The 23,147-nt window shown below is 37.8% G+C and overlaps 1 protein-coding gene and 1 non-coding gene across 2 annotated transcripts in view; both read left to right on the top strand.

The window, feature by feature from the left end:
• Mib1 (MIB E3 ubiquitin protein ligase 1) overlaps nt 1-23,147 on the top strand; it is a 108,721-nt gene that overhangs the window by 32,431 nt on the left and 53,143 nt on the right. Inside the window, exons 4-10 of the mRNA XM_057788410.1 lie at nt 1,800-1,904; nt 4,653-4,719; nt 7,022-7,226; nt 9,130-9,313; nt 15,895-16,039; nt 17,748-17,881; nt 21,110-21,217. Coding sequence (XP_057644393.1) covers nt 1,800-1,904; nt 4,653-4,719; nt 7,022-7,226; nt 9,130-9,313; nt 15,895-16,039; nt 17,748-17,881; nt 21,110-21,217 — 948 coding nt within the window. The remainder of the gene's footprint in view (nt 1-1,799; nt 1,905-4,652; nt 4,720-7,021; nt 7,227-9,129; nt 9,314-15,894; nt 16,040-17,747; nt 17,882-21,109; nt 21,218-23,147) is intronic.
• Nucleotides 12,922-13,051, top strand: LOC130887111 (small nucleolar RNA SNORA70). The gene has a single exon (XR_009058339.1). It is a non-coding gene; the product is annotated as a small nucleolar RNA SNORA70 (small nucleolar RNA).

The following is a 23,147-nucleotide window of genomic DNA, read 5'->3' as shown; positions in this document are numbered from 1 at the left end:
CTTCTGCCTCCCGAGTGCTGGGATTAAAGGCGTCTGTCACCACTGCTATGACATTCATTTTTAAAGGTAGTAGAATAATAAGGGAGTTCATTTCTTTTTTATTCTTAAAAGTATGCATATTTTGTTTTTTTATAATACTTATAAAAATTTAAAAGAATATATGGCCTTATTAGTAATTTGAAGCATTTCTCAAATGGTTAATTAAGTCTTAAATGAAATAATTTTATTTGTACAAAAGCACTGCCAAATACCTACCCAACGAAACTGTTTCTTCAGTACAAAGAAGAAAAAAAAGTTCAATATGTACTTTTACTTTAAGGAATGAATACTAGTTGACTGGGTGGTGGTGGTGCACGCCTCTAATCCCAGCACTCGGGAGGCAGAGGCAGGTGAATCACCTGCCTGATCGAGGTTAGCCTGATCTTCAAGAGCTATTTCCAAGTCAACTCGATTTGTTATACAGAGAAACCCTGTCTTGAAAAACAAAACAAAGAAAAGTAATATAGTCTGGGTTATTCTTTATGTTTGTGAGATGCTGGTGTATGTGAGTGTTAGAGTGGAGCAAAGTCATTTGGGTTGTATGTGAGCAGCTCTCCGTTCTTAGGTGCAGACAGTGGGAGTGCCGGCTTCGTTACCGTGTGTTACTCTGTGCACTTGACTCTCGGCCTTAAGGATTAGTAGGCAACCAATACATGAATGCATGGGTGCGTGTGTTTGTGGTAGAGAACAGGGAGAGGAAAGAGAGAACAAGTTGGAGTTTACCCAGGTAAGTTTCAAGTATCAGTTTGTTTGTGGGTGTGGCATTATGTCTGTGCCCACCATAGCACGCTGTTCTAACTGGGGTAGCCTGTTTTCTTGAGCAGTTCAATGCCACTGACATTCTTAACGACTCTGGGTTTGTCATCTTGTAGCCGACTAGAAAACGGGTTTATCTTCAGTTGTTTAGATACATGCTTAAAGATTTTAAATTATGTATTGAATAATTGGCTAAAAAGAGTAAGCTTTGTTCTTAAAGGATTTTAAAATTTGCATTATTCATTTTCTGATAACCTATTAGCCTAATTTCTTTGCCTCCTAGTTAAAAATTTCTACAGTGATATTAGAATGTACTTCATAACTCTCAGGTAAGGTCAGGTGTGGGGATATAACCCCATAATTTAAACAGGAAGTTTGAGGTCTCCTGGGTTGTGTTCTGACAGCTTGTCTCAACACCTCTTCCCTCAAACAATAGCCACAACACCAGGCTGGGGATACACTCAGTGGTAGAGTGCTTGCCTAGCATATAGAGAAGCCGAGGACTAAGGAGAAAAACCAGCACAAACATTTACAGAAGCTGGATTTGGTGCTACACACATCCAGCAGTTCTGTCTCTTGGGAGGCTGAGACAGGAGACTTTTGAGTTTGAGGTGAGGATGGGCTACTCAAGAATATTCTAAATAAAATTTATAATTCTGGAAAAGTAGAACTTTACTGATAATTTAACGATGTTAAAAGTAACATATTTGGCAAATAGGTATTTTTATTGATATTTGTTATATAGGTTGATAGATGAAAAGATTTTTAAGATTTCAGTATAATTAAAGCAGCTAACCTTTTCTTTTGTTTGCTTTTTTGAGACAGGGTTTTTCTGCACAGCTCTGGCTGTCCTGGAACTTGCTTGGTAGACCAGGCTAGCCTTGAACTCACAGAAGTCCTCCTGCCTATGCCTCCCAAGTGCTGGGATTAAAGGCGTGTGTTTCTGCTGCCTGACTTCTTCTTTCTATTTTTTAAAAAAGTTTTTCCTCCCCAAATTTTGTTAGGTAACGGAAATCCAAGACTGGAGTGCATCAAGCCCACACAGTGCAGCATACGTTCTCTGGGATAATGGTGCTAAGAACCTTTACAGAGTTGGCTTTGAGGGCATGGTGAGTAGTGAGGAAGCACAGTCTGTGACGTGGGCGGGTCCGGGTGGGAACTGATGCCCATCCTGTGTGTGCATTCTGCCTCGTGTCTGAGCCATGCATCTGCAGCAGGAAGAACATCTGTGATGTGAGGGTTTCAGCTCCTCAGACCTGACTCAGACTCTGTGTGTATAAATTGCCTAATAGCAGATATGCTTTTAAATGCATTGATGTTTTGCCATGGGTTTTGGGTCCCCTGGAAATGGAGTTAAAGATAGTTGTGAGCTCCTGTGTGGGTGCTGGGAATTAATTCTGATTCTCTGGAAGAAAAAGTCAGTGCTCTTAATCACTGAGCATCTCCCCAACCCCTCTTGTAGTTTTATTAGAATGCAGAGTTGATGATTAAATGTGATCTTGTATGCACAATCCCAGCACTCCAAAAGTGGAGGAAAGAGGATCTTAAGTTCAAGGCCAGTTTGGGCACATAATGAGACTGTCTCAAAAAAATAAAAAAGATGGTAAAACAAAAAAGCAATAGATTTGGAAACACCTAGTGGAGAATAACATAGGTTTAGTCAATAGATTGCTTTATATTTCTGTATTTCATGGACCATTGTTCAAATACTAACTTTATTTTGTGACAGGGTCTCACTGTGTAGCTCACCAAACTGGCCTTGAACTCAGAGAGATCTGTCTCACTCAGCCTCCTAAGTACTGGGATTAAAGATGTGGGCACCATATCCAGCCTTACTGTTTATTTTCAAATGCAAATTTCTTTAATAAACTTTCAGTTATGAATATGTTCCAATTTAAGGAATTATTATTATAGTTTTGTTGTGTAATGTTTTACTCTTTTGGCTTTTTGAGGGACCCACCACACAACTCCCAAATAAATCGCACACGAAAGGTTATTATTACTTATGAATGTCCAGCCTTAGGGTGGCTTGTTTCCAGTCAGCTTTTCTTAAATTATCCCATCTATCTTTTGCCTCTGGACTTTTATCTTTCTCTTCTGTAAATCTTACTTTCACTCTTACTTCATGGCTGGCAGGTGGCTGGCCCCTGACGTCCTCCTTTCCTTACTCTCTTGTTCTTTTTATTTTACTCTCTGCCTGCCAGCCCCGCCTAGCCTTGCTTCTGCCTCACTATTGGCCATCCAGCTCTTTTTGAAACCTTCAGGTGTTTAGACAGGCAAAGAACCACAGTTTTACAGAGTTAGACAAATGCAGCATAAACAACAATCACACACCTTTAAAATAATATTCCCCAACATATTTTAATTATGATACTGGGGTTTTGTGCATCCTAGGCAAGTGCCCAGCAGTGAACTGTTTCCCCAGCCCAGAGAATTCTTTGTTTCTTTCCTCAACTGTCTTTGTCTTCCATTTGGAGAGCAGAAAAATAGCCAAATGTCTCCTTAATATATTTCGTTTATGTATGAAAGCCAATATGAACTTAAACAAATGCTTTATTTTTTTATTTTTATTTTTTTTTTCTTTGCTTTTTTGAGACAAGGTTTCTGTGTCACCCTGGCTGTCCTGGAACTTGCTTTGTAGACCAGGCTGGCCTGGAACTCAAAGATGTTCCTCCGTTGCCTCCCAAGTGGTGGGATTAAAGGCGTGTGCTAGCAAATGCTTGGCTAGCAAATGCTCTTAGTGATGCCAAATTATCATTGGCTATAGAATCAACTTGTTTTCTTTCCCACTGCATATTCAAGATTCAGATGCAGCACGCTTTCGAGTTGTGAGTTCTTTTAAATGATTCCAGCTGACTATTGATTCATATGAAGATGTATGTGCATTCAAGTAGTTAAATGAATGCCATATACAGGTTGATAACTCATGAGGTTAGTGCCATTATTTAATGAGATGTCCTTTTGAAGGTTACCTTCCTTCTCCACGGCTGTGAGCAGGGTGGCGGCCAGCATGCTTTAATATGTTTTTGCTTATTATGGGCATATTTCCCTAGGATAGATTTTTATAGGTAGAATTACTACATTAAAATTATTATAGCCTTTTTCTCGGTTCATTTTTATTGCAAGATGGGCTGTTACAGAGCTGGATTCTGTGTTGATGTGCCTCTCACTTACTATACACATCAGCAACTCTTGGACATTTTTTAGTGCATCTGTTTTTTGTTTGTTTGTTTTCTGTTTTTTCTTTAATTCACTTTAAATTTTTTGTAAGTAACACCTAAGATTAATGTCCCTATTTTTTGTAACTTGTAACTACAGGTGTCTCTAATCCTACTACTTAAGTAAGAATGAATATATTTTCTTGTAAAAATAAGTGGGACAGACCTTAATTAACCAGATAGAGAAATTAATTGCAAAGGATCAAAAACTGGGTTTGATCCCATTTCTCTGCTTCTGCAGGCTCTTGGTTTTATGTAATTTTTCTTCTTACATGTGCTCGCCTTGTGTCTTTAACAGATGTGTTTGAAAGGATCAGATGCAGTGAGATTTTTGTTTTAGTTTGGGTAGAATTGTTTTAAAATTTCAATGTGTTGTGCATTTATCAAATACTGGGTATTTCTTAGAGTTTGTTGCTTGTCATGTGCTTTTGAAAATACTTAATGTTGAAATGTTAACTTTGAACTCTAAAATTAGATAGCGGAAAGTAAATCAGGCTCTTCTTGTCAGATCAGTGTTCTGGTCTAAGGTGTGACTCTCCTGGGGCTGTCTCTGCCGTGTGCTGAATGAGACGTGCCTCTTCTAGACCTTGTGCCATATTTCAAGTTTTCATGGGTTATTTTCTTGGTTTCTTTCCTTAGTCTGATCTGAAGTGTGTCCAGGATGCCAAAGGAGGTTCTTTCTACAGAGATCATTGCCCTGTGTTAGGTGAGTTAAGCAGTTTAAAGAAAATTGCTAAATCATGAGTCAGGTCTATAATGATCAGGATAATGTCTAAATTTGACAGAAAAATTAATTATCATTAAAGTTACATAGAGAAATACTTGTTTTCATTTTATTTAGTTTTAAAACCTTTATTCCTTTTCCATGGTTTATTTATTCTCAGAAGGAGTTGTTATATCTTGGGAATTGGGGGAGAAGGGGACAGCTTGTTTCTCCTGGCCGCCTGGCTAGCTTATACATGAAATAACCACACAGAAACTATTAATTAAAACACTGCTTGGCCATTAGCTCTAACTTCTTCTTTTTTTTTTTTTTTTTTTTTTTTTTTTCGAGACAGGGTTTCTCTGTGGTTTTGGAGCCTGTCCTGGAACTAGCTCTTGTAGACCAGGCTGGTCTTGAACTCACAGAGATCCACCTGCCTCTGCCTCCCGAGTGCTGGGATTAAAGGTGTGTGCCACCACCGCCCGGCTAGCTCTAACTTCTTATTGGCTAGCTCTAACATATTAGTTTAACCCATTTCCATTAATCTGTGTATCACCATGTGCAGTGGCTTACTGGAGATTCTAACTGGCGTCCATCTCTGGCGGAGGATCCATGGCTTCTCCTGCACTCTGCTTTCTTTTCCCAGCATTTAGTTCTGTCCTCTCCGCCTACCTAAGTTCTGCCCTATCAAGTAGGCCAAGACAGTTTCTTTATTCATTATCCAATGAAAGCAACACACAAACAGAAGGAACTCCTACACCATAAAACTAATTTCCTAGTAAAAGAATAGCTCTATGATCAAGGTAATATAGCAAATATAATTCCAAGTAACATAAATCCATTTGTAAAGAGTATGAAAAGCCAGACCTGCTTTCATTTGCAAATGCATTATTGCGATGAAGCCCTCAGTCCCTAGATGCCCTCCTCCCTTGCGCAGTGCCACCCTCTCTGAATCATCTGATTTGCCCTTTGTCATAAGTGCCGTTTTCTTCCGGCACGCTTTTCTCTCTTTGTAGAGGCGGGTGTAGGACATACACATGTCTTGGTGAGCTCTCCTTCCTTCTTGCTGTCTTTATGCCTCTGTAAGGAAAGTGTAAGCTCAACATGAACGCTTACATCCATAGTGTATTGTTTTATGGTTTTAAATCTTTATCCTGGGACCTTTGTTTTAATTGACCTTAGACAAAAATGTATAGTTTATTTAAAAATGATACTAAGCACATTTGAGGAAGAAATCTGGGATTTCCCCTTTACATTCTTTGTTTTGTTACTATGGTGCAGTGCTAGTCAGCAAGATGTCCAAGCAAATCCCTGACTGTTCTTATTCTCCAGGACTCTCTACTCTGACTTAGGGTTGGTAGTCTTATGTAGATTTTGCTTCTACTTAATTTTTATGAGTGATTATATTGTTACAATTTTTTCCCCTTTTTTTGTGGTCCTGAGAATTGAGCCCAGTGCCTTTTGCCTGCCTGAAAAGAGGCACACCACTTAGCCGCAGATACACTTTGCCTGCCTGAAAAGAGGCACACCACTTAGCCGCAGATACACTTTGTCTGCCTGAGAAGAGGCACACCGCTTAGCTGCAGATACACTTTGACTCATATTGCTGCAGTATTTGAGTTAATGTATGTTTGTTTTTTTTTTTTTTTTTTTTTTTTTTTTTTTACTTTTTTCTGTACTTGAAAACTCCGCTCTAGACTCTTACACTGAATTTGTAAAACACATTGAAATTGAATGGGATTTAAAAAGTATCTAGATCCTTTTTGTTTTTAATAACACACTTGAAAGAAGGGTTGGGTTACTGGGCACATACTGGTGTCTTGTAGTGTAGTATGGTTCCAAAATAGCTAGAATCAAGAATTTGAAATGTTTTTATCATAAAGGAAAAATATTTGAGGAAATAAATATGCTTACTGCCATGATTTGCTCATTTACATTTTATATATGTAAGTATCATAGTGTACCCATGAATATGTGCAATTATCACATGTCAATTAAAAATAAACTTTCATTAAAAGGTTCTAAGGGAACACCATGAATAGTTGTTGGTCAATAAGTGAGTGAGTTAAAGTAAATGTAAAGAACAGACTCTTAGACGTAAACACCACAAATTTTTTTTTATTAGACAAAATAAAGAAGAACTAGAAAATTAACATAGACTTCTAATCAGTTATAACAAGGTAGTGATCACATACACACACACACACACACACACACACGCGCGCGCGCGCGAGTGCAGCTGCTTACTATAGTGGCTCTTTTTTCCTTCATTTCCCCCTTTCATTATTTGTGTTTGGGATTACAGGTGAGCAGAATGGCAACAGGAATCCTGGTGGATTGCAGATTGGTGACCTGGTAAATATAGACCTTGACCTAGAAATCGTACAGTCTTTGCAGCATGGTCACGGAGGATGGACTGATGGGATGTTTGAGACTTTAACTACAACTGGAACTGTCTGTGGCATTGATGAAGATCATGACATTGTAGTGCAGTATCCAAGTGGCAATAGGTTGGTACTATTTCCTGAATTTTGATGACAAAGTTAACATAAGGGACAGAAGCCTTAAAGAAAGCAAGTAATATGGTGTAATTCAAGGTTTAAAATGTTGGTCCTTAGGCAGTATATACAAATTCAGAATATGCTGGTAAGGTATTTAGGTATATCTGTGTATGTTTGCTTGCATGCACATGTGCACTTTTACATTGAAGTCAGAGGAAGCTTGCAGAAGTCGGTTCTCTCTTTCCATCTTAGGAGTTCTGGGGTTTGAACTCAGGTTGTCAGGGTTAGTGGTAAAAATACCCTTACTTGCTGATCCATCTCATTGGTCTTGTATATGATTCATGCTATTTAGAGCCTCTTTCCCTCTGGGGTTGCTTTAGAAACAAGTGTTCTTGTATGCTTGTAATGTTTTATTTATTATTTATGTGTTTGTGTGCCTACATGAGTTTATTTGCACCACATGTATGCAGGAGTTGTTGGAGGCCAGAAGAGAATCCACTGAAATGGGCTTAAAGGTGGTTGTGAGCCACCATGTGGGTCCTGGGAATCAAACCCTGTTCTTCTGCAAGAGCAGTAAGGGTGCTTAGCCCAGTGGTTCTCGACCTTCTAACGCTGCTACCCTGTAATACAGTTCCTCATATTGTGGTGACCCCACCATAAAATTGTTTTGTTGTTATTTCATAACTGTAATTTTGTTACTGTTGTCAGTTGTAGTGTAAATGTCTGATAGTGACCCCCCAGGGATCCCTACCCCACAGTTTGAGAAACACTGACTTAACCACTGAGTCATTTAACTGGCCTCTTGTGTAGTTCTAGGAACAGGTTTGTTTGTTTTCTAAAATGTAATCTAATCTTTCAGATCCTCTTATTCCAGATAAGTACTTGGATTCTGAAAAGTGTACAAGATGCAAATAATTTAGGAATTTATTTGACAAAGGATCTTTTTTTGCATTGGAGTTCAGTGTTTAAGTGCAGTGTGTTTTGTATGTGTCAGGAAGATGATAGCAGCATGGAGAAATGCTTATGTAAAATAAATCATAATTGTAGGGTAGAGACATAGCTCAGTTGATAGAATGTTTGGCATAAATGAAGCCTTGTCTTCATTCCACAGCACTGCATAGATCAGATATGTGGCACAGGCCTGTAATCTAAGATTTCGGGATTAAGATGCAGGAAGACAAAAGAGTAAGTTGTTCTTGTATGTTTGAGGCTAGCCTAGGCTATATGTGATTCTGTCAAAGAAACAAAACAGAAGAAATTATTTGTGTGGTCCTAGGAAATTGAACCAGGGTTTGGGCATGCCAGGCAGTCAGTATCACTGAGCTACAGCCCCAGGTCAGATTTATTTTGACACAGGTATTAAAATTATGGAAAGTATTTATTACACATGGCAAATTAAAACTAGAGAGCCTTTATCTGTGAGATTGGCAGTGTTCTAGGTCAGTGGTTTTCAACTTTCCTAATGCTGTGACTCTTTAATATAGTGACCCAAACATACAGTTATTTTATTGCTACTTCATAACTGATTTTGCTGCTGTTGTGAATTGGAATGTGAATGTTTGATATTCAGGATATATGATGTGTGGTGTCTGTGAAAGGGTTGTCATGGCACATTTGGTAGGCAGTGTAGCTAGGACAGAATGGTAAGTGATCAGGAGAGAAAGCTTTTCCTTAAGCAGCTGTGAAGAAACCAATTATGTATGTACAGTGATGTACACACAGAGATGTTTGTTATGTATCGTATGTACTGGTAAGCATTGAAAATTATATAACAAAGAAATAAAACTCACTCAGAATGTAGTTGCCAAGAATTGCTTTATTATTTTGAAATGGTGCATGATTTTTCTCCCTTCAATGTTTAAAGATGTACTGAATGAATTTATGTGTTCTGAGCCTGGTTCTGCTCTTGTAGGTGGACCTTCAACCCTGCTGTTCTCACTAAGGCAAACATTGTCCGAAGTGGGGATGCTGCACAGGGAGCAGAAGGAGGCACCTCACAGTTTCAAGTGGGTGATCTTGTGCAAGTTTGTTATGATCTGGAAAGAATCAAACTTCTCCAAAGAGGACACGGTGAATGGGCTGAAGCGATGCTTCCAGTAAGGATATGTAAAATAGCTTGGGAAGAGATATATTTTGCTTGTAGAATTAATTAATTAAAGCAAATTACTTTTTAGAAACAATCGGAATTGAAAATTACATTTAAAAATATCACTCAAATGTAATTGCAAAGGATTGCTTTACATACATACTATATGTGTATATGTGTGCACACATGAGCACACACGCGTGTATATGTACATATTAGTAGAGTTGTATTCTAGGTGTACATAGGCAGCAAGGTGATTAGCCTAGGAAGATCCAGAAGGGGCTAGTATTTCTAACACTGTTAATAATGGGTGTAATGTAGTATTAGGAGGCAGAGGTTTTCCTGATATTCAGTTCCCAAAGGTAAGAGCTGCATGCGCTTCCGTCTCGGTAGTACAGGTAGTCTAAGATGTGCAGGATGTAGGGATAGTACATGCACACACGTCTCTCAGAGTGGTTTTGCTATCAACCATGCAGCTTAATTTTTAGTTTTTCACTCAGTACACATTTCATCAGCTGTTCAACAATAATAAACTTATTTTGTCCTTCTTTATTTGTTCTTTTCTTTCACCAGATTTTCTTTTGTTTCCTCCTGTTTTACTTTGTTTCTTTCTGTTCCTGGTTCTGTGGCCCATCTTCTTCCATCTTGTTTTGTCCTCCTGATCAATCCTTTGCACAGTTGACTTTTCGGCTCTCTATTATTTCCACTTTTCATCCTCTGTGCTTCCTCTCTCCCCTTAGAAACCCATCACCCTACTGTGTGTTGTTCAAACCCCTCCTCCCTTTTCTTAGGACAGTGCTTCCATTTCTTCTCTTTACCCTCAGTTCCTGCCCTAAGTAGCCTCATCCTATCTTCTGTGATCTTCCTGTCTTGTCTTTACTGTTTTCCTGTCTATCCTTCTAGCTGTACTCCTCAGTAGATATTTTAGACTTAAAATAAACCTGTTAGATTTAAGGATACAATTGTAAACAAAACAAAACAAGAAATATAAAATCTCTAGTCATTGCCTTAAAATATGAATGAGTAGCTAGTACCGGTAGCTGCTTGGCCCACATCAGCTGTATTGCAGCTGAGGGAATTCATAGGATATCTGGTAGACCTGAGGGCAGGACCTGTTTGCTGTATTTGATTCTCATTGGCTAGTGTGGAGATTAGTGCTGTAACTGAATAACTCAGAATTCTCTTGACATGAGACACGATTGCTTTTGGCAACACTGATCTATTCCCGAGAGAATGTTGGGCACTGAAGACCCTTCACTTGGAGCTTGTTTTCTTATTGGCAAATCTGGCTTTTGGGCAAAGAACTCCTTTGCCTCGACTACTGACAGTATGCACAGTTTCCAAACTGGACAACCAGCATACAAGCAAAAAATGACTGCCATTTTACCAAGACAGGGTAGGACAGTCTTGTGAGTTTTTCTGCCTCTGAAAATGGTCTGTCAGATACTTTAGGCCTTCCAGAGGTCCTCCATTCAGTTCCCAGAAGCCAGTTAGTAGTTCACAACCATTTTTAACTGTTGACAGAGGTTTCTGTCCTGCCTGCTCCGGCAGCTGTTCAGTCCCAAAGAAACACACAGAGGTCTACATTTAATTATAAACTGGTTGGCCTATTAGCTCAGGCTTCTTATTAACTAACTCTTACATCTTACATAACCCATAATTCTTGTCTGTGTTAGCCACATGGCTTGGTATTTTTATCAGTGAGGCATTCTAATCTTGCTTCCTCTGTGTCAGGGTGACGAGTGCAGACTGAGCCTTTCCTCTTCCCAGAATTCTCCTGTTCTGGTTGCCCTGCCTATACTTCCTGCCTGGCTACTGGCCAATCAACATTTTATTAAACCAATACAAGTGACAAATCTTTACTACAGGGTACAGGACCATTGTCCCACAGTATATAATGAGGTCTGGTGCCCTCTTCTGGCATGCAGGCATACATGCAGGCAGAACAGGTATACATAATAAATAAATAAATCTTAAAGTCAAAAACATTAAAGTCAAGTAAATCAAAATAAACTAAAATAAGGATGTCAAGATACAGAAGAATGAAATAAAAGAAACAAGGTCTTAGAACTTAAGAAAGAAAAAGAAGAAAAGGGTCATTTAAAAACATAATGATTGACTTAGGAGATGGCTCAATTACAAAGAACCTACCAAGTAGGCATATTTTCTGTGGCTGGAAATTTTCCATATTTTCCTGTGTAAAACGTCAAGCATCTGTGACCTAGCAGGGAGAGGCAAATCCGGGGAGCTTGCTGGCCTGCCAGTCTAACAAGGCTTAGCAAGTAAGTGCTTGAGTTGAGAGACGGGAAAGAAGAAGGAGAAAAAGAGGGAGTGGGAGGGAAGGAGACCCCGATCTATCTCAGAAGGTGAGGTAGAAGCCAGGGAGAGGTGGCTCAGCAGGTAAGGCTGATGATGAGTTTGATCTTCAGGACCCACATGGTGAGAGGAGAGAACTGCTCCTTCAAGTTGTCCTCTGGCCTCTACACTTGTATGTGTATTTTTGACTGTCCTGAAACTCACTCTGTAGATCATGCTGGCTTCAAACTTACAGAGACCCACCTGCCTTTGCCTCCCAAGTGCTGGCATTAAAGGCATGCACCACCATGCTCGGCCACACTTGTGTTCTTACACACACAATAAAAGAATAAAAATGTAATGAAATTAAGTGGAGAGTTATAGTGGAAGGCATCAGTGGTGCATACACACACGCACACACACACGTCCCTTCATGAACTTATGTAATACACATAGACACTCAAACCACATACACATGCACGAATAAGTTTTTTATAAAGTGATCATTAAGTTGGAAGGAATGCACGTAATTACCAAAATAGTATCTTGAGCAATAGAAGGGTCAAAAGCATAAAACATTTAAATATAAAAAAGAAAAATACATTCTATTGAAAATGGCACTTATCTGATATATGTGTATGTAAACCCAGCAAAAGTAAAGGGTTGAATCAAATAGAATTCTTTTTTGGTATTGCTAATATTTGAACTAAGATCTTGTGAATGCCAGACAGCTGTCTACCACTAAGCTAACACTTGAAATTCCAGCTAAGTGCTTTTGAAATTGAAAACAGGTTGGAGACTAAATGACCCACTCTGATGGAATAAGTTACTTTTTATGCACAGGAAAAACTCTTTGGATTTGTAAGTTTTTCTTAGAGATTAATTCAAATTATTTCTCACAGTGGGAAGAAGATCATTTTGTTGTATGGAAAAATATTTCATTGTTTCATGCTAGAAAATGGTGCTAATTAATAAAGCTAAGAAATATATAACTGTTTGTATATATCAATGTGTAATATAACTAAGGAAAACCAAGTATTTAACCAAACTGAGATATAAAGTTTGTAAATTGTTCTGAGTCTGTAAGAATTTAAAGGCTCTATTCCCGTAAGCCTATTTTGAGTAATCTATTAAAGAATTGAGACAGTCCAGGTGAGTAGAGCTGGACCAGCTGGTCATGTAATATGTATTTGTTTGGTTAATTAGACTGAACAGAGTATGTACAATGATTATACATTCTAACAGCGTAACTGAAACTGTCAGAAATGGAAATGAGGAAACATGAGAAGTTTAAAAAATTGTTTGCTTTTTCGCTGTGTTAACTAGCATGGAAATACTATTATTTAAGATTGTTGAAAGCCTGTTGTGCAACAGCTGCAAATAACAGCCTCTGTGATAGTGCATTCATCCTGTTTCTTACTGTATGAGTTACCCTAAGGATCCTTAGACAGTTTCTGGTGGGTATGCATATTTTTTATCTTAGTATTTTTCCCCATCTAGGTTCTAGACAGGAATCCAGGGAACCTTTGGAAAATTCTAAGGCATAAGATTCAAATTGACTAGGTCATCATGTTTATTTGTACTAAGAATAAGGAATATGATTAGTGACCTATGTACAGCCAAGTTTAAGTTCTCTGGCCACTAGAACATACATACCTCAAAGAAATGGGGCTTCTCTAAGTTTAATGAATTTGAAGACATAGTAGCTAAGAAGTGGTTCATTTTTGGTGTTTAGGAAATCAAATATATCCTCAGTTCTTGTATTTTAGAAAACTGGTAAGGCCCTGCACCCCCTTCGGGCTTCAACTGTGCTGGAGTTCTATACCCCACTAGTCATGTTCACTAATAAATATCACATCCATTCTGCTTGTAAAAAGTGTGTGTATTCACATTACTTGGGAGGCAGAGGTAGGTGGATCTCTGTGAGTTCAAGGCCAGCCTGGTCTACAGAGCGAGTTCAGGATAGCCAAGGCTACAAACAGAGAAACCCCGTCTTAAAAAAAACAAAAAAAGTGTGTGAAGGTTGGAGAAGGGAGTGGGGAGGGGGTTGTAATAAGAGAATATGAATGAGTAACTTATTATTCCTCATATTACAGTATGGACATATTCATGTATATGATTTTTTTATGAAGGAGGAAAGATGTGTGTTCACATTTGTATTTATATAAAGATATTTGTTAAATACAGCTGTTAGGACAATACAAACTTTATATTTTCTTTTAAAAAAAAATTGTGCCTGGACATTTAAACTCAGTTGGTAGAGTGCTCACTACTGGCTCAGGTTAGTCTGTGACCCCAGTTCCAGGAGATCTGATGCTCCCTTTTGGCCTCTGTGGGCAACTGCATACTTGTGGTGCACATACATACACTGAGACATGCATGCGTACATTTAAAATAAGAACTAAGTTTTTTGGGGGGAAATACATTTTCAAAATAAAAACAGAAGAAAATAAAACCCCATTACTGACTTCTGTCATGGAGAAACCTGTAAGAGTGAGAGCGTGGTAGCAGTTACCAGTGTCTTGCAGGTTATGCTTCAGATAAACCCCTTACTACAGAGGAAAGTTTTATGATGACGGGCCTTGTACAGATAGCAAAGATGCCATCAGGGACTTGTAGAGTTGCCCTCACAGAACGAACAGCCAGCTTGTCATATACAGAAGACAGACAAGCCTGTTTGTGTAGTTACAGCAATTAGCAGCATTTAGATTGATAAAAGCCTCATAGGTCACATAATCCCGTTACTTCATATTATTTACAAAAAAGCATTATGAGTGTTTTGCTTATTTGTATATATGTACCATGTATGTGCCTGGTGCCCACAGAGGGTGGAAGAAGGCATTAGATCCTCTGGAACTGGAGTTATGGATAGTTGGGAGGTACCCTGTGGATGCTGGGAATTAAACCTGGTCCTCCACAAGAGCAAATGCTCTTAACTGCCGAGCTAGTTCTCCAGCCCTTACATGTCTGTTTGTCTGGATCTGTGTGTGTGTGTGTGTGTGTGTGTGAGTGCCCCCAGCATACAGAAGAAGGCATCAGATCTCCTGGAACTAGAGCAAGAACACTTCCTCTTATGGCTAAGCTATCTCTCCAGTCCATTATTCAGATTTTGTGTGTGTGGGTGGGTGGGTGGGGGTGCTTGTAACCAAACCTAGTTACTCTACAAGAACAGTATGTGTTCTTAACTGCTAAGCCTTCTCTCTAGCTCATGAACTTTTGGGTCTTCATTTTAAACAAACTAAAGTTATTTATATGACAGGAATTTAAATATCGATATTTTATGTCTTATGATACAGAATTATTGATAGTGTTGGGTGGGTATTAGTGTTTGTTTTGTATGTATATGCTGATGCAGTCTGGGAATGGAGAATGTGTAGAGAGGAATGATTGGCCATGAGCTGATAATTCAGTATGCTATTATTTACTTTTGTTCATTGCTTACCCTAATAAAGATCAAAGGGGGGAAGAAAAAGAAACTAAGACATTTTTGTGCAGTATTTATTAAATATGTATAGTGTATGTGCATATCTACATATGTGAAAGAGAAAGAATGGGCAGAAAGACAAGACTGTCATCTAGAAATGGTGGGACTTGTTTCAAGAAGGTGGAAAAGTCAAACAAGATAACAGTATACAAGGTTAACTTTATTTCTGTTAGGGAGTAGCTGGCTATTGTTCTAGTCTCACTAGTTTTCAGTTGTTGTGATTCTGTATTGTTAAAAGAATGACTTTTGTATCTGAGTTTCAGGTGGAGCCAATGGAAGTGCTTGTTTCCAGGTTGTGTGCCTGTGCACCTAAAGGTCTTAGGATAGGGTTTAACATCTGCTGAAAAGTCAGGTTGCTACTGATATCTGTGCCTGGCTGACCTTCTTACTCTGTTTAATGCACAAATATTTCTTCACTCCTATTTTGAAGTTGTAACTTTAAAATTTTATCTTAGGATAATTAATATTTTATATGTATGTGTGTTTTGCCTGCATGCATGTATGTGCACCACATGTATGCTGGTGCCTGCAGAGACCAGAGGAGGGTATTCAGTCTCTTGTAACTAGATTTAGAATTGGTTGTGAGCTGGAAACAGAAACCCGCAAGAGCAGGTGCTCTTAATAGCTAAGCTTTCCAATTCATTATTCAGATGTTTTTAAAAGATACAACTAATTTTATAACTAGTAATCATTTGAATATGGTTATGTAAAATTTTTAAAATTAGGAACAAGTAAAATCAACACTTTAAAATACAAATGATGGTGATAGAATTTAATAATAAATCTTTTTTCTTAATTTTTTTTTTTTTAAGACTTTAGGTAAAGTTGGCCGAGTACAACAGATTTATTCAGACAGTGATTTAAAGGTGGAAGTTTGTGGAACTTCTTGGACATACAATCCTGCAGCAGTTTCCAAGGTGGCTTCTGCAGGATCTGCCATTAGCAATGCATCTGGTGGTATGTTTTATCTTGCTTCCTTAAAGATAATACCCAGTTCTTAGACCGGGCCTGGTGGCACACATCCTTAACCCTAGCATTCAGGTAGATGTCTGAGTTTGAAGCCACCTGGTCTACAGAGCTAGTGCTACAGCAAGTGCTACTTAGGGAAGCTGACTTGAGAAGCAAACAAACAACAGCAAGACTAGTTGTCATACACTGATAGTCTTGTATGTCCATCTGGCTTTCTTCCATAGTATAGGTTCACTGGGGTGTGGCGTACTTTGTAAACTTTTCTTTCTTTACCCCCTTCCTCTTTCCCTTCCTTTCCACCCTTCTCTCCCCTTTCTCTCTTTTTAGTACACTGATTAACTGTCATTCTGGCTGAAATACTCTCTGGAAAAGGTGATGAATTTGTAATTTTTCTGGGGCATGTCAGGCTTCTCTGTAGCAGACCTGAGACACTTGAAGCTCAGCTCTTATCTCTAGTCAGAACTTGCATTTTCTGCCAAAAATCCTTCTCTTTCTTAAAATCTTTTCTTTCTTAGCTTACTTTTTTTTAAATTTTCAACATTATTGCTAGCAGATGTTTTTCCTCCTGTGTGCTTTTATTTATCAATTATATTTTTCTTCTTAGCATTTAATAAGTTACTATACCTGCCATAACTTCAGGAACTGGTAAAATGTGAACTTGCTGAGTTCTTGGCTAAACTCATTCCTAACATTCCTTCAAATGCCCAACTTTGTGTGCTTGTCAGTTTTATTCCGCAACATTTTCTAAGTTACTGTATGTCTATTCTTGCCGTCTAGTAAGGGAGACAGAGCCATAATAGTAAGTGGAATGTACGAAAGGAAACAGTAGGTTTGTAGATATGATTGTGCTACCCTGTAGTCATATTTGATGGGGGAGGCAAGAGGATCTGAGTTTGAGGTTAGCCTGGGCAGGTTGAGACCCCGTATCTAAAAAGAAAGAATGATTTAAGATTTTATTTTTGTGCTGCTTTCTTTCTCTCTTTTGAATTCTTGTTGCAAATTGCTAGTGTGCAGATAGCTTAAATTAAGCAGTGTTAATTTCTGTTTTGAGGCTAGATGCAGCTAACTTGGTTACATATAAAATAAAAAGTCAAGAATAGTTAATACCTACTCTCAAATAATTGGACTTGGCATATCTTTTGATTTTTCTCTTACCCCAATTTTTGATTTTTCTGCTTTTGAGTAATGACTCCAAAAATTAAGGGAAGAACTTGGTATCCTGTGTTAATTCTACTCTTTAGGGCAGTCAAGTGGCACTTGACAGAGCACATTTATATGTCCATTTTCAACTGAAAATTGATTTGCTCCTAATGTATATTTCAAGACACTATAGAAGTTACATTGTTTCTAAATCATAACTGTTGCACTCTTGAGTTTTGTAAAGTCTGTAGTGTTTTATGATCTGAACTGTAGAATTAAGACATTGTATCATTGTAGGATTCCCCATGCTAGTGTGTTTTGTTTATAGTATCATTAGTATGACTTTAATATCAAATTGTTTTAGTCTGTCACTCCTTACTTTTTCTGCATATACAACTTGAAATACATGATTATAGAATATTTATTGGGTTGAATTTAATGTATTGGTATTAAGGCTTATTACCTCATGGGTAGTCTGTACACAGTAAAATAGTAAAGCAGGAAAAGTGTTTAGGAATCTGGTTCCTCTGCTAGCAGTTTGTTTTGTGCTTTGCAGAAAGACTGTCACAGCTTCTGAAGAAATTATTTGAAACCCAAGAATCTGGTGACCTCAATGAAGAACTGGTTAAGGCTGCTGCCAATGGGGACGTGGCTAAAGTGGAAGATTTGCTGAAGAGACCAGATGTGGATGTGAGCCTTTCAAAACAGCTTTTGAGGGATAGCAAAAATCGTAGTTTAATAGTTTAATAAAGGCTGAAGTTTTCAAGCCATTTAGAATTGACTCTTGCAGTTGATAAGTATGAACCTGTTATTATTCTTCATGTGGATGGGCAATATTTTTAGTACTGGTTATTGAACATACACACTCTTTTCTCCAGTATGTATCTTATCCTCAGCTTCCACTGTCAAAAAATCAGCTGATTATTGATGCAGGGGTTGTATGTTCTTTGTATCTGTTTTTGTTTCAATTATTATAGTTTTGAGTATATCTTGAAGTCAGAGTACTATAATATTCTCTGCCTTGTTCTTTCTGTTAAAGATGGTGTGTGTGTGTGTGTTTCCATATAACTTTTAGAGTTTTTTAGTTTTTTGCTTCTGTCAGGGATTATCACTGGGATACATTGTGTAGCTCGCTTTGGGACTTTGGATGTTTTTATTATTCTTGTAATACATGAAGTTTGCATGTCTTTCTGTATTTATGTGTTTTCTTCAGTTTCTTTCCTCAGCAGTTTAGAAATCTTTGACCTCTTGGTCAGATTTACTCTTAGTTACTTTTTGGGTTCCAGTTGTAACTGGGATGAAAGTTTCTTATTTCGGATAACTTGCTATTGAGATATGCCATTTGTTAGTGACATTTATTAACTCAAGTAATGTTTTGAGGGCTTCTTCAGGGATAGCCCGCTATCCTTCTGTTTTTCCCTTTTTTCCCTTTGTACTTACCTTCCTTCCCCCACCCTCTCTTGGGTCTTGCGTTGTAGCCCTGGATGGTCTTCTGCCTCGTCTCTAAGATTCTGGGATAACAGGAATGGTGGCTTTCTGGTTTTCAGTTTAGAAATCATGTCACCTGCAATGAAAGTTTGATCTATTCTTCCAGTTTAGATGTGTAGTGATATTTCATTTGTATTTTAAAAAATAAAGCTTGCCTGAAGATCAGAGAGTAAAACAGCAGCACTCACTAATCAGCCTTGTAGGCCTGTGTGACACACGCCTTTCATCCCAGTAGCCACACTAGTTTGCTCTAGAAACAGAGTGGTAATGGTGCACGCCTTTAATCCCAGCACTGGAGAGGAATATAAGACGGGAGGAGACAGCTCTCAGTCTGAGTCTCATTCTGAGATTCCTGGAGGCAGGATCATCATTTTGCCAGTGGCTGGCTGTTTTGGTTTTCTAATATTCAGTTTGAACACGAATTTCTGTCTCTGGGTTTATTTTAATCGTGGTACATAGATGCCCTTTGTTTTTTTCTCCTGTTTGATTGCTCTGTGACTTCCAGTGCCAGGTTGAATAAATACATGGTCAAAGTGGACATCCTTGCCTTGTTCCAAATCTAAGAGCTTTCTCATTTAGCCTGTTAGCTGCTGTTCACTGTATGCTATCTTCATTATATTGAAGTATATTCCAGATATATTCAGTTTTTTCACTTTGCATCATGAAGAGATGTTAGATTTATCAAGTACTTTTTTTGCATTCATTGAGATGTTCATATTATTTCTTTTTCCTTCATTTGTTGAGTGGTGTAATCATCTTTATTGATTGCAGATGTTGAAGTACTTTTGCATTTTTTTGCATAAACTACACAATTGTGATGAATAATCTTTTAAAGGGTTTTGCATCAATGTTTATCAAAGATATTTGCCTCTAGTTTTGTTTTGTGTGTGTCCTTGTTTAGTTTTCATACCAAGATAATGCTTGCTTGACAGAGTTTGGAATAATAATTGAAGAGAACTGGCATTAGTTCTTCCTTGAGAGGTACAGTTGAACAAAACAAGTCTTTGGGTGGTTGCTACTGATTCCTTCTTACATGTTACTTTCTATCCAAGTTTTCTATTTTCTGAAAATTCAGTGTTGATAGGGATGCATATATCCATGAGTTTGTTCATTGTAGACATACGGCTGTAAAGGATCTCAGTGATCCTTTGTGGGCATACAGCTGTAAAAATCTTAGTGATCCTTTGATTTCTCCATGCTGTTGGTTATAATTTTTTTTCCATCTCCAGTTTTATTTGCATATTACCCTTTTAGTCAAGTTACAGATTTGTCTATTTTTTATTTGGTCAAAGAACAGCTCTTTGTTTTCTTGATTTCATTTTCAGTTTTCTCTTTTATTTATTTTTCTTTTTTACATTGACTTTTATTGAGCTCTACATTTTTCTCTGCTCCCTTCCCTTCCTCTCCCCTCCCCCCTTCAACCCTCCCCCAAGGTCCCCATGCTCCCTCCCAATTTACTCAGGAGATTTTAGTCTGTATTCAGTGTTCTGCCTGAAGGCCAGAAAAGGGCACCAGATGGATTATAGATGGTTGTGCACCGCCATGTTGTTGCTGGAAATTGAACTCAGGATTTCTGGAAGAACAGCCAGTGTTCTCAATCTCTGAGCCATCTCTCCAGCCTGTCTATCTTTTCATTAGAGAATTTAATAAATTTACTTGATCTTAAAGTTACTTTTAACAATGTCTTTTATACCAAAAATTTAAAGCAAAGTTTTTGTTTTACTTCTGTCAAAAGTTTCTTTAAGCATAGTCATTTGAGTTCATACAGAAAATGTATGTCAGTAAACTTCCACTATACATTTATTTTGTGATGTATTAGTAATTACCATTGTTTTCTTTACAAAGATGTAATTGATCTTTAAGTTTTCTAGACTGTCTCGTGCTTTCTGAGCAATGCAGACAAGTTAAGTCCTATGTTGTGTTTATGCTAATCACTTCTATTCAGGCTATTGTAGCGTAACTTTTATTTGGAGTTAATTTATTCAAGTTAAGTAAACACTTTTCAAAATAGAAAAGTAAAGGGTGATTGGGCAGATGGCTGAGTCAGTAAAATACATGTTGTTCAAGCCCGTGGATCTGTTTGATCCCCAGCACCTACATATAAGCAAGCAGCAAGCTGGCACATGGTGGCATACTTGTAATCACAGTACGGTAGAGGCAGAGGAAGGAAGATCCCTGGGGCTTGCTGGCCACGTGGTTTAGGTGAACCAGTCAGTAAAAAATAAGGTGGTGAGCAGTGAGGAAGACATCATGATCTGGGCCGGTGGCCTTCACATGCATCTTTAAATAATGTTGATGATCTATGTTTGTAACATTTTAAAGTCAGGTTATTCTCAAAGAACCATATACTATACATGGTGGAAAAATTGGTATATATTGGCTATCTCTGATTTTTGTGATGTTTTTTAATTGTTTCCCTTTCCTTTTTAGGTGAATGGGCAGTGTGCTGGCCACACAGCTATGCAGGCTGCTAGTCAAAATGGACATGTTGATATTTTGAAGTTACTTTTGAAACAAAATGTGGATGTAGAAGCAGAGGTATGTAAACTAAGCTTGAAAACAGCTTAAGTAAACTTTCTAGAAATAATTCTACATAAGATGGAATTTCATTCTTGAAATTCAATATTTGCCTAGTGTTGTCCAGAGTCAAATGAAAAACTGAGAAATGGTAAAGGCTTTTCTTTCTTTCTTTCTTTCTTTCTTTCTTTCTTTCTTTCTTTCTCTCTCTCTCTCTCTCTCTCTCTCTCTCTCTCTCTCTCTCTCTCTCTCTCTCTCTTTTCTTCTCCATTTGTCTCTCTATCTTTTTAATGTTTCTTCAATATTTCAGACATTATTTCCTTCTTCTAGGGTAGAAATGTTTGGATCACTGCTGAACTTGCTCACAATTCCCACTAGAATTGTATTAGGGGCATTATACCCTTGGGATCAAGGTCTTTCTTATCTAGAACTCAGAGATCCTTTTTTCTTACTATTTGTCATTTGCTTAGCCTCTTTATTATTTTATTTTGAAGTGTTTACAGTACATTTTTATCCCTGCAAGTGTATATGCTTAACTTTATGTGTATTATAAAAGGACAACAAATACTGTCATAGGAGTTTCAGCTGGGACATTGGTTCTGTATATAAAGTAGGGTGTTAGCTTGTTTTGGTAACTGTAACAAACAAAACAGTAGCAACAAACCAACCAACCAACTAAGCAGTCGCCTTCTCCCCATGGATATCAGGATTGTATTTATTCTAGTTTAGAACAGGCAGGATGTGTAGCAGTAGTTTTGCCCTCCAAGCTCTTTCTTCAAATATTGCAGTTGCTAGAGTTTCTCTCTCTCTTGCTCTCGCTCTTATTCTCTCTTTTATTGATACATCCTTTAAAAAGGAAGTCTCCAGATCTTTACTTTTATTCTTTTTCTCTGATTGTCTTATTGGACAGCTAAAGAGCTTACGGTGTTTTACCACTAAATAGTTCATTTTTCATGTTGGAATTTTCTGTTGCCCATGGAAAGAGTTTGAATGAATTTTAATTTTTTAATCTTTTTTTTCCTGGTGGGAGGACAAGGAATGCATATGTTTGTGTGTTGATTGCATATATGCTTGTGCTTATTTATATGTCTGCCAGTGTACATTTGCTGGTGCAGGGGTGTGTGTGTACACGTACATGCATGCTTGTACATGTGAGTACAGGTATCTTTGGAGGTCAGAAGGTGGTATCAGATCAGTTATGGGTAGTTCTGAGCTGCCAAATATAGGTACTGGGATTTAACCTGATCATTTGTAAGGTAGGACATGCTCTTAACTACTGAGCCATCTCTCCAAACCCAGGTGCTTAAATTTAAAATTAATGTTGAAGAAGATGTCAATTATATGAGTTATTTTTACTGTGATGTTTTATTATGAATGGAATATATAACTTTATTTTTCATTTACAGTAGTATAAAAGTTAACATTTTTCTTGATGGTAAATTTAGGAATCCAGTTGTGTGTTAATTATTTTGTCAGGTATGGTGGCACATATCTGTAATTTCATCACTTGTAAGTCTGAGGCAGGAGAATTGCTCTGAGTCTGAGGGCCTCCAGGGTTATATAGCAAGACTTTATCTCACAATATATATATATATACACATACATACACACACACACACACAGCTATTTTGTTAATTTTAGTGTTGTTTAAATGGAGGGCAATTAATTTTATTTTATTATTGTTTTGGTTGGATTTAGGGGAGTGGAGTGAAATTGAACTGAATATATCATTTTAAATTTAGTGACTCCAGAATCCAAAGTAGTAACAGCTAGTGAAATACTTGTGCCCTTCTGAAATCAGAGAGCTAAAGAAACAAGAGTCTGAAACTACATTTTTTTTTTGTTTGTTTAATTAAAACCAATAAAAGCCTCTGTCTTTACTGGCAGTATGGGACTATTCTGTATTTGTGTGTCTATTTGCCTGTGGGAGATGGCCTACAGAATAGGGTGT

The sequence above is a fragment of the Chionomys nivalis genome, chromosome 14 (assembly GCF_950005125.1).
Source record: "Chionomys nivalis chromosome 14, mChiNiv1.1, whole genome shotgun sequence".
NCBI lineage: Eukaryota > Metazoa > Chordata > Mammalia > Rodentia > Cricetidae > Chionomys > Chionomys nivalis.
This window is presented reverse-complemented; position numbering and strand designations above follow the sequence as displayed.